Source organism: Leptonychotes weddellii, chromosome 9, assembly GCF_054177405.1.
Source record: "Leptonychotes weddellii isolate Sample4059 chromosome 9, ASM5417740v2, whole genome shotgun sequence".
NCBI classification, from domain to species: domain Eukaryota; kingdom Metazoa; phylum Chordata; class Mammalia; order Carnivora; family Phocidae; genus Leptonychotes; species Leptonychotes weddellii.
Window position 1 is genome coordinate 105722265 of NC_138377.1, and position 12735 is coordinate 105734999.

The 12735-nt window shown below is 38.7% G+C and overlaps 1 protein-coding gene across 2 annotated transcripts in view; it reads left to right on the plus strand.

Moving 5' to 3' along the window:
- Positions 1-10316, plus strand: part of GABRB3 (gamma-aminobutyric acid type A receptor subunit beta3) — a 218884-nt gene extending 208568 nt beyond the window's left edge. For both annotated transcript variants that reach the window (XM_081831476.1, XM_081831477.1), the window contains exon 9: positions 5689-10316. In XM_081831476.1, the coding sequence (XP_081687602.1) occupies positions 5689-6030 (342 nt within the window). In that variant the 3' untranslated portion in view covers positions 6031-10316. The remainder of the gene's footprint in view (positions 1-5688) is intronic.
- The last annotated feature ends 2419 nt before the right edge of the window (positions 10317-12735 follow it).

Consider the following 12735-nt stretch of genomic DNA (forward strand, 5'->3'; position numbering starts at 1 on the left):
TGTGCCTGTCAAGGTTATAGAGCAGGAAGAAAAACTATATTAAAATCATTGATTCTAATTATAGTAGATATGACACAAACTCTTCAAAATATGAAGTATTCATGAAATGCTTTAATTTTTTTTTCATGAAATGCTTTAAAAAATGCAAGTCATCATCTGTCATTCTATACAGGGCATTTCAATCTTATGTTTCAACAACACCACTTCCATCTGTTTTAAGATTTAAATTTTAGATTATAGGAGAAGATTAGCATCTTTTGGGGACATATTTGTTTAAAATGTTTGGTTTCTAAGATTTAGCACATTTTAATAACTCCTTTAATTCTTTTAGAAAAAAATCTTCTCATAATGTTGTTGGAAATTTTCTACACATTGCTTCACTTTTAAATGAAAACTATGTAAATGTAAAACTATAAGTCAGAAGCATCCAAACTAATTTACACTAAGCTGTTATTATCCAATATATGTTCAAGTTGCTTTCAACATTATTGTTTCCATTACAAGTGTTCACCCACTCTGAAATAGAAATCATGGGAAATAGTGTTGGTTATTGAGACCTACCTCACAAGAGCTGTGTCCTGAAACAGCTGCAAGGTAGTCATAAATGTCCAAAGCACCCAAGAGCCCTCTAATTCTGTAAATTATTGATGATATTGGGTTTGGTTTCCCTTAAGGTAAGTTTCCTTCACTAGAGTCAAGGGCACAAAATTAGATCTCTGCCCTCATGAAGTCCTTTCCCAAATGCACAGCACTAGCCGCAGGGACTTGAGAAGACAGGATATTGATTCAAACAAATTTGTCATTAAGTCTTGAAAAATCAACTCAACATTCAGTTGACCTCATTTCTTGTGTTTTCTCCGTTCTCTCTGTATGCTCCCCAAAATCCCTGTATACATTATCATCTTTTTGCCTTGGATTCTCTCTTTCCAGAATCCCTTTCTTCTTTGTCCACATCTTCCCCTCCTTCAAGACCTAAGCCAGATGCTCTTCTCTATGACATTGCCCAGGATTTTTTTTTTTCTTCTACTTGTGTCTGTCCTGCCTCTGTCACTCCCTGCTTCAAGAAATTGGTTTTGTCCCTGTTCTCCCAACTTCCATGGCACATGTTCTGCACTTATGAAATGGCGTGTTACATTTCACATGGCCACCATGCTTTCTCTGCTAAACAGCATTTGATTTTTCACATCGACCAAAATATGCACACCATGGCTCAGATGTGGTAAATGTTCATGGAATGTGTGTCCATGAATGAGTGGTATCAGAACACCATTTTTTGCTGATGTGGTGTGTTTTTTCACTTTTCTGGTGGGAAGAGAGGGGAAGGTTCTCAAATGCATCTTTTTAAAGTCAGGGGAAGCTAAATCATTAGAATCATTGATATTGATCAGAATTAGCTTCTCACAAAATATTCCCCTCCCTTCCTATAAAAAAGACTTGTCTTCTTTGGTATTTAATTCTATAAAGTGGTTATTTATAATCGCCTAGATTTTATTAAAGGGAGTTTTCATATGGCATTTTTAATAAAAAAGAGAGTATTAATGGCATGTATTTAAAAATGTGCTTAAGGTTCATTATGCAGTATTTTTTTTTAATGTGCTTGTTGATTAATTGAAACTCTTACCTGCTAGACCCCTTAAGGGTAAGGATCTTTTCTTATTCATCTATTAGGGTCTCTCACCTAGCACAGGGCATGGTACAGAGCAGATACATAATTTTTTTTTTTTTACATGAACAATCCCACAAGTCTGGACCCTTCGTGTACATATCTCCAGTGAAGTATCCACATTCCTAAGTGGACCACTGGGCCTTTTATCTCATGGTTTTGTTGTATTTAAAATATTACATAAAATGGAAAGAACATTTTTTAGAGTTAAGTGATGTTTTCTTTTTTTTCTACCTTTAGGAAAATATTTTCAGTCTTCTGAGGTTCTAATTAACATATAGTAAATCATTTATTATTATTGGAAAGTATAAATGCCACATGAGGACTTAAAAAAAAGCAAGCATCTTCCACCTTTGGTTATTCTCTGGCTCAAATTTAGATAAATTTTGTTTTAAATATATCAGCTTACTGTTTAAGAAGGTCTATTTAAAATATCAGTCAGTTAAATAAGATCTAATTGAGCTGATTTGATAAGTGATCTCAGTTTGTTAAATCTCCTTAAGTGATAACTTAATATATTTCCTGTCATGATTCGAAAACAGATATCTGGTAGGGTATCACACCTATTCATTGCAGTGCTAAAATACACTGATTGACTCCCTCTCAAGAAAAAGATGCCCAAGTGAGCCGGGTTCAAATCACGCCTTTCTTAGGGAGAGTGACTACTTGCAGAGAAGACATGCTTGTGCCCACTCCTTTGCTGGCCTATCCTTTGTTGCCCCCCCCTTTCAGCCACACCTTACTGTGTGTCTCAGGCTTCTCCTTCTACAGCCTCTTCTTACAGTGAGAGACTGTCTCCCAAACCACTGGGGGCTTCACTGATCCTGAAGATAGGCGAACAGATTTTTTTTTTTTTTTTTTTTGGTTAGGGTTTTACTGCTAACCATTCCAGGGCAAGAAAACAAAAAGAATAGTTATGGAACACATGTTCCAAATTCTTACAAAGGTCTAACATTCCTGGTACTGTTGAGACACAAGGCACATTTGAGTTTTTCCCTCTACTGGATTAAAAAACAAAAACAAAACGCAGAACTCTAATATTCTGTCAGTGCTCTGTCCCTAGCCCCAAGAATGGGTCTCCATGAAGGGCCTTCTCCCCAGTATCTGGATGTCTTCTTGGTCCATTTGCATTTCCCAGCACCCGCAGGCTTGCTGTCCTCCATTCTAAGAAGACCATAGGTCTTCACGGTCTCCCCACTATGGCACGGCTGGCCCGACAGTTCAGAGGCAGCATCACTGAGGAGAACCAAGCACAGCCCAGGCTAACATGTGCCTGCTGCCGCTACCCCACCCCCCTGCACTCCGCATGGGTGGTGTGAGTGTTTCTGCAGAGAGCTCAGGAAACGCCAAGAGGTCAGGTGGGAGCAGATGGCAGGCAACTCTCTCTCCATCCCTTTCCCACCTTCTTCACTGAGAAGATGTAGAAATGAGTGGTGATGGCGGAGCGCCTCTGCCATGTGGACACAGCACGTGTTGGGAGTGCTGGGATTTGCTGCAGTGGCAAGAGGGGAGCCTTGCTCACAGCCTCTCGGCATTTCTCCTTCAGACTGCGCTAAAGGAAACAGGAGTGCGGTGCATTCCAACAGTGGTCCCTCTCCTTACTTCCTCCTCTCAAATGCATCTGTTACTCTTCACTCTGCAGCTTGGGTTGTAGTTCAGAAGAATGTCACTTTTCTCTAGAAATCACTGTTACTTTTTACTACCTGGAAGGTAAAGTTGAAATTCCTTAATGCAATATACAGAAACCCTTACGGGCTTGACTCTAATGTGCATTCCTGTTCATCAGGGGGGTGTATTTTCTTAATATAAAATGTTAGGAAGATGGTAATGACAGTGATAAGAAAGACCATCGTCCCATCAACTGTGAGCTTAGCATGTGCCAGGATCCATTCTCTCCAAAGTCCCACTCAGCTAGTTTGCCTTTCTCAAAACAGTTCAGTCATTTTTCAAGCCTTTGCTTGTGATGGTTTTTTTTCTGCTTTTTGCTGAAAAATGTCTACTCATTCTTTGAGGCCCAATTCAAATACATTTCTCCTCTGAAATCTTCCCTCTTTCCTCCTGTAGTAGTTTTGATTGCTATCACAACAAATTACCACAAATGTAGCCACTTAAAACAGCACCCAGTTCTGTTGGTCGGAAGTCCAGTGCAGTGGGGCTCAGCTGGGTTCTCTGCTGAGAGTCTCAGGATGCTGAAATCAGGGTGTCTGTGTGGCTGTGTTCCCTTCTGGAGGCTCTGGGGATAGATCTATCTCCAGACTGATTCAGATTGTTGACCACAGTTTCTTCTGATTGTAGGGCTGAGACCCCTGTTCCCTCCTGGCTTTCAGGTGGAGCCAGTCTTTGCTCCTAGAGGCTGTCCCATTTCTTCCTATGCTTTATCTGCAGTGCCCTCTATCAATAGAGAATCCAGTTTTTCTCACACTGCAAATCCCTCTGCTCTCACCTTCTGCTGCACCTCTCTTTCCCTCTTGCTTCCAGCTGGAGAATATCCTATACTTTTGAGGGCTTATGTGATTAGATTAGGCCCACCTGAATAATCCAGGCTAATCTCCCTAATTGTAAGGTTCATAAGCTTAAATATGTTTGCAGTGTCCCTTTTGCAATGTTTGCAATGCCCCTTTTGCACGTAAGGCAACATACTCACAGATCTGGGGAGTGAGGGGTGATATCCTGATGACCACACCTCTCCTTCCCCAAGCATAATGGAATGGTACTCCCAAATCACGGGGTAGACATCTCAGAGTCTGTTTTGGTGCCTTTGTACCAGAGCCTGAGTGGCCCCCAGATGTTTGCAGCCCTTCCTGTGTCTGGGCTACCTTGGTGTCTAGGAGTCATCCCACCTGGGGTCTTGGCTCTGCTCAGAGGTCTGCACAGGCACCTGCCTCTTCTTAGTTGGGAATCTTCTCTCCACACCTCACCTCCTTCATATCTAGCACAATACCTTAATGAAACTAAGAAGTATACAGAAGATGGGAACACACAAATTAATATGTATTAATAAATTATTCCTCCACAAAATAACTAATTTTGTGAAAGTTTCATGGAAGAAGCCATAGACACTTAATCTAGTTCTACAAGAAAGGGTAGGCTTTCCACAGACAAAGATAGGACAAGGAAGATGGCCCTTTAGCAAAGGAATGAAGATGAGTGGGATAACATAAAGCATGCTGGAGAGCAGTGAGACCCAGGGGAATGTCGAATGGGCCACGTGGCCCTGAGAGGTGTTGGCACTGCTCAGAGTAGGGATTACAGACCACTTAGAAAGGACTCCACTGGGGACCTCTAGCCTCAGTTATGCTCCATGGAAATTTCATGGCGGATGAACAAATAAACAAATGGACCATCGACATCACCATGAAAGGTCTGAAGCTGTATTTAGCACAAAATAAAATGTTATTTTAAAGTTTGGCTCCAATGTGGGAGGGGACTTTAGTCTATCTTAAATATAGCCCTTAAAAAGGAGGCCTCCTGCCAGGACCAGGATTGGGCAAGGAGATCATACTTGGGTAGGAGTCTGTATCTACCCCCATCAAAGTCATCAGGAGTGTCCATTCATCACAGGAGTATTTGCTTGTTTGTCCACGGTAGTGTGAATATTTTTGTATAGTCAGAAAAGGGGACAAGCTGACTCTAAAGAAGATGAGAAAGTATGGTTTTCATCCAGTGTCCAGTTATGAAAAATGGTTAAAATACCTAAATCAACATCTTGAAAGGAATTTGTACTTTAATTTTGTCTTCAGTAAGGACTTGTATCCATAATAGGAAATGTCAATTTAAAAAAGCCCGCTTTATTTAATCTAATCTCCTATGTGAGAATTTCTAAATTGAGGAAATAAAATCTCTAAACTGTAGTTAAGCCTTCAGAATGACATCTTCCACGAAAACAGTGCTGGGTTTGACGGATGTGCAGTTTCTCATAATGTATGTGACATGATTGCATGGTATAAGTCTGTGCTGGGTTTGTATATGAAAAGTAGATTTACTGGCATGCTAGGTGCCTAACGATGTGTATTTTCTTCAATTAGGTGGATGCTCATGGAAATATTCTCTTAACATCACTGGAGGTTCACAATGAAATGAATGAGGTCACGGGCAGTGTTGGTGATACCAGGAATTCAGCAAGACCCTTTGACAACTCAGGAATCCAGTACAGGAAACAGAGCATGCCTAGGGAAGGGCATGGGCGACACATGGGGGACAGAAGCATCCCGCACAAGAAGACCCATTTACGGAGGAGGTCTTCACAGCTCAAAATTAAAATCCCTGATCTAACCGATGTGAATGCCATAGACAGATGGTCCAGGATCGTGTTTCCATTCACTTTTTCTCTTTTCAACTTAGTTTACTGGCTGTACTATGTTAACTGAGTGACTGTACTTGATTTTTCAAAGACTTCATTTAACACTGAGCGAAATATTACTCTGCCTGTCAAGTTTTTATACCTGTACACACACACAGACACACACACGCAGACACACATATATACATACGCAATTGTATATATATGTGAACTTTCTCAGCATATATATAAAATACACGTGTATATGAGGATGTATGTGTATATGTTTATACACACAGGTTTAAGTACCCATGTGTATGCCAAACAAATACACATACATATATACATTTTGCAGCTATGGACAATTTAACACAGGATGCATATTAAAGAAAGTCATAGTTTTTTCTTTTTTAATTGAAAGGGACAAGCATCGTCTAAATATTATGCCTTGAGAATGAGGGCGTGAAACACAATATCATCCCAAAATGTGTTTTTTATTATCATAAGTTAGATGTTTTAGTTTAAAAATCAGAAAGAAACTCTTAGTTAATCTTCAAAAACTCATACAGTGATACTGCTAGTTTAAAATGAGTCACATACTTCATATCCTTTCTGTTTACTAAGCGAAGGCTTTTCAGCTTTTTTGGTGATGGGGTTTACTTTCATCGGGCTTACTTTTTCTGTACTGGTTTAGTGGATGAAGTGAGCCACTGGTGTGTGCTCACCTGTTGTCTTAAACATAGATAGATCCCATGTTGATGTCTGAACGCCCATCTTTTGAAAACCCATCAGGAATGGATGGCATCTCATTGTAAGTACTCTGTTGTACAGTGTATTCTTTTGTTCACGTGGAGTGGATCCAGCTTACCTGTCATGCAGGAACACAGTGGCATGTTTTGGCAATGTTTAGTTGACATTTCAATCACTGAAAATGTGCTCCACATCTCGTATGGATTTCTAGGCCTGATATCTAACAGAAAGCATAGACGTCTCAGGTTATTTGTTACTCTAAGGTAAAACCATCTAGGATGATTTTCCCCCTTGTCTTTACATTATCAATCACTCTTATAACATTGTATGTTAATATAAAATATATTTGCATAATATGCATATATATGTATATTTACCAAAATTTTTTTCTTAATGCTTGCTATCATGGCAGCATGCAATGTCATATTTTCTTTTACGTGATGTAACTACTTTCTGTTACCTAGAATTAAGATTGAAGCTTAAAACACTTCTACTGTTCAATTTCAGAAACCAAGAAACATCTTCATACCTTTATTTCTGTATCTGACATATTTCATAAGCACATCCAACTACTCCTAGTCTAACTAGGATGCTGCAGGAACATGACCAGTACACACCACACATCACCCAGTGACCCATGACCGTTCTCTTGAGGCAAAGGAGAGCAACCTGACAACAAACACACTCACTTTTGGTTCCTTCTGATCCACAGCCTCATCAGTATTTGGACTTTTTAAAGCTCGTAGAAACAAGACAAGGTGCACCGGTTTCATAGACGCAACCTTAACTTACTATTTAGATGAGATCTTTCTAAAGAAAAAAAAGAGATGATATATTTTTTGTAAACAATATTTCTATCACAGGCCTCCATAAACTGAAATGACTACAGTTGTGCAAACAGATGTCACAGTGAAGTTAAGCACTTGGAGAAAAAAAAAAAGCAAAATATTCAGGAAAGAACTACTAAATTAATATTTTATCCCAACATGCCACATATGCCTCACCCTCTCTGTTCTGTCCTAAACCAATGACCAAAATCTCATCCAGTACTCTATTAGCTGGCACTAGTTTTCTCCGCATAGATAGAGACACCACCTTCCCTGAGGATGCATGTGGTGTGGGCTATCACCATAAGCTGACCACTACTTGATTTTTCTTTGGCGGCCATAACAACCTTTAATTTGTGGGAGTCTGTCACAGTTTAAGACCCACTGTCAGGTAAAACATAGCCCACAAAATCTCATGCCAGAAGCAATGACCAGTTTTATACCCTTTCCCCTCCTTCATTCCGACCTTTCTTTAACATCTTCTTCCACCCGCTGCTCTCTGGTTTTATTTTTATCTGGAGACTAGCCAGTGGTCTTGGGCTTTTCTCTGGCAATTTTTTTTCCCCCCATGGGTAACAATGAGGGATCCTAAAAGTTAAACAGATTGGGAAAAACCTTGTAAGTGGCCTTATCATTGTTAACATGTTAAAGAAAAAAAAAAAGACATTTGTGAAGACCTTATCCCTTTCAATACTTCAGGTATCTTTTTCTGTATCCAGTGATTCAAGGAGTGAGCTCCACATGCAGAAGAGGGACCCCAAAATGCAAATGAACATGGACAAAAGTAGTCAATGATCGATTTAAGTGTACAATTTATACTATTCAGAACTGTGACATTAATTCTTTCTGGGAGAAAAATGATTCAAAACATTTTTTGATGCATAGTTGAGGTACCCAACTATCAAAGGCAGAGACCCTATGGGGCTCAGAAGAGCTGCAGTCTACTTACCAAGGTTTTCTGGATATAAATTTGCATGGTATAGTCATAATAGCTTTTGAGCTTTTTATATGCATTTGGCACCAAGACTGGGATCCACAACTTTGTAGACACTGCGATGAAATTAACATAATAGCTATACTATAAATAGTGTTTGTAACTACACACATACATACACACACACACACACACAAATACATAACGTATATTCTGTAAAAAAAACAACTTTTTAAGATTCTTGGGTATGTGTTTGCTTTACTCCATTTCAGAAGAAAATTACTTTTCTTCTAATAAAATTATTTTATAGCTTCTCCATTTTTAAAAGTTGTGAGAAATATTGAGAAGCAGAACTCTGTGCTGACAGAAGAGAGTTGAGTTTGGTTCTCTGTTCTGTTACAATGACCTCTCATTACTCCACAGTAGTTACTGGAGCCAGTGAGAGAGCCGTATTGATGAATTCTGAACCCAGACCTCTGACATTAATGTGAGGTGGCTGTTACCCACGTCCAGACATCTTGAGTAAGGAGAGAAAATTTGATTTTGGAATATAATGATATTTCTTTCTCAACAACTGAACGTAATAAAAAGTTAATTTTCTATGTAGTCCTGTCTTTCCAAAATGCTTCACAGGGGCTCAAAATGTACAGAAGAATCTTGCTCTGACAGTTTGTTATTACCCATATTCAGATATACTTGAGACAACTCAAGAGCCCTACTACATAAATCCCTACAGAGAAAGACTGATAAGACTTGAGTAATCTTTAAAACAAGTGTTATTCTTGTTCACCGACCCCAGGACTGTAGAGGGGTTTCACTGTCTATACCATGAGACATTCACTTCCCCACTGAATCATAAATGAACTAGAAAGTATGTCATGATAATATTCCTGTTAGGTTTGAAGATTACATGTACATCTGCAATATCATGTGTTTTTAATGCCAGCACCCAGAACTTTTGACATATTCAGTCATTCAGATTAAAGGCACTGTTCCCCTGTGCAGCTTTGGAATTAACATTTTCACCCAGGAGATATCTCAGAGGTGATGCCACACATGTTTGGGACTGGTTTTAAGGAGACAGGCACATTGCAGCTGTAGGTGTTCATTTTCAGCATCTCGTAGATAACCCCATTGGTGTTAGTCCCACAATGGTGTGTTTGATAAAAGAGAATATGTCTAACTTTGAATCTCCTGGCTTGAAATTATAAACCATCTCATAATTCTTACTTAATGCTCCACCTGAAAACAAGTCCATATTTCTGGCCATTTTTATGTAAGCAAAACCGAACAATTGGTGAAATACTTTGTTACTCATGGAATTGACTCTGGCTCTCATCTTATGTGAGCCATTGGTCAGAGTAACATTGAATTGTGGGGCAAAGAGCTGCCCAGGTGGATTAAATTTTCCCAGGACACTAGCTAGTGTGCCTTGGATTGATTACCTCTTCTACTGCATTGAAAGGTGCCATGTTTTCCAAAATACTCAATTCCCAACATCTGAGTAAACAGTGACCTCCCAGAGAGTGGCTCACGTAACATGCTTCTCCCTAGGGTGAGCCCCATAAACATGTTTTATCATTCTTGTCTCATATTTCTACTTCACAAGTCAGTAAGTGTGTTCAAGGTAAGTACGGATTATTCTAGTAGGAATAGGCGATTGCTGTCATGATCAATTCCCATGTTGATTTCATTTCATTGTAAAGATAAATTAAAACCCAATTTTGCTTAAGCACATTGATGTAATTTTTTGGTATTATTTGACATGAAAAAACAGCAAAATTGAGTGATAGATACAATATGAAACTTGTTGATGAATGAATTCAAATTTATTAAAAAAGAACTAACTGACTTAAATATGAAGACTGATTTTTTTTTTCTTCCTTGGGTATCTTTTGGTGAAATGGTGTGCTTATTTTAATTCCAGGTATTTTTAGATGCACATGCCCATTTAGGTTACTCGGAAAGTCAGAGGAAATAAGGTCAAAGCTGAGTGCATGCAAGAACAACTGAACCATGATATTTCTTTAAAAATCATGATTTATTCTGAACTTCAAAAGAAACCTAGACACACAGATCCAGCTTGTGTTTAAAGAGAGTAATATTTTTATATGAAAGACCAGGGGAAAAACCTACCAATAATCTCTGGCACAGGTGGCATTTATTGGTCCTTACTGTTTAGGCTTCTTTTAGTACTAAAAGGCAACTTCCCTTGTTTCCTCTCCAGTGAGAAAGTAACAAGCAATGTCTATGAATAAATTGAATGAATGAATGAATGAACTGAATGAATGAATGAATGAATTCAGATCCTCAGACACCTCAAGCCAGATAGAACTTTTATTGAGAAATATATCTGTAGGCTCCCAGAAAAGCTGCTGGCTCACCTGCAAACACCTTAAAAGGAAAATCCCCACTGTCAGTTGTCAGTCTTACAAAATGTCCTCAGCCAATTAGTAGACCCTCAAATTTATCTACTGTAAGCAAAATAATACAAATTCTTTAGTAATTCTTTATAAGGCCTGTAACATTCTTTTCATCATATGTTTTTACATCCCTGATCTACTTTGGGACACTGACTTGGACATATTTCACACTAATGCTTCATCTAAGACTAGAACATCACTATGGGGACATTTCTCGCCTACTCCATGAGGCTGTAACACTATTCATTCAGATGACAAGTTTAAATTACCAGTAACTTCAGGAAAAAAAAAAAGGATTTTCATAATTTTGACTGAGTTTCTTAAGTGTTCTTTGAAAAGCAACCCACTTTTGATTAACCAAAAAAGCCTCACTAAATGCAGAGCACAGTTGTGCCCAGAGAGCCTCTATCCAGAATCTACTCAGTCCTATGTCCCCAGGGCTACTATGGCCCCTGTACACATTTGGCACCATTTTACAATTCTTGCCTACCTTTTTTTTTTTAAGGTTTATTTATTTGAGAGATAAGAGTGTGTGTGGGCAGAGGGAGAAGGGAGGCAGACGCCCTGCTGAGCAGGGAGACTGAGACAGGGGACTCAATCTCATGACCCTGAGATCATGACCTGAGCCAAAACCAGGAGTCAACAGATACTCAACCAACTGAGCCACCCAGGCACCCCTCACTTATCTCCTTTTTATCAGCTTCTAAAGGGCAAGAATTGCCAACTCTCCTTTGAATGGGAAAAATCCTTCGGGAAAGATTGACTCTTTGGCAAATAGGACATTGAGCCCCGATAGGACTAAATCAGCAATGGTATTGATTGAGGCACTGCTGGTATTAGAGTGACTCACACTCTATGGTTTTATTTTTTACATAAACAGGTTCCATTTAGAATCCATGAGCAAGCAATGCAGAGGGTACTTGTAAGCAAAATGCAGTTCACTGAAATGGTGTGGAGTGCGTATGAATGTATGTGTGCATCTTAAGACCAAATAGGAAATGAGTTAGTGGCCTTGGTAGCCAGATGATCCTAAGAAAAATATCTTTATAACTGAAATCTCCATTTCCGATCCCTAGGTTTTTAAGTATTTCTCTTGACTCCATTTTTTTAGATAAATATGTCAACACCCCTATCTTTTCATGAGTTTCTCTTTCTCCTTTCTCACCCCACCCCCATCTCCTGTGAACTGTAACTGTGGTTTTATATTACCAGGGTCCAACACATTTGCATTCTGCCTACAGTCATGAAGTTATATTTTACTATTTAATATTATGTTTATAGATTGATTCTAAACAAAAACTAATGAAACAACCCGTGTTATTGAGCTATATTTGGCACAGTTCAATGTTTAATACTTCATTTGAAGGCATAAAGATAAATCTTAGAAGAAGAAAAAAAAAACCCAAATACAGTAGCTAATAGTTTTTGACTGCAAAATGGGTTCAACTGATGCATAAGCAAAGAGGGGTCCTGGCCGTTATTACTGCATTGTGGAGATTGAAAACTGTCTCATTCAGAACAGTAGCTACTTTTCAGCCTTTAGGATTTTACTTATAAATTAATTCTAAAATTTTAAAAACAATGAAAAATATTATCAAGTATATAAATATTCAAAGCAAAGCTGGGCAGCTTGTTCTGACTTCTTTGTGCAGTATCTCAACCTTGGGCTATTTGAGGAAGAATCTTCCTAAGGTCCAGATAAAATGAATTACTTTTTCCTACACTACTTCATTCGATCCAAATCATACAACATATATGTTTCATCAAGTGCCTCCCAATCACCCACAAACACCCATTCTGGAGATTCCAATTTGCATTCTTTTTTCTTAATAAGGAAGGAATGGTGTGCTTTCTTGACT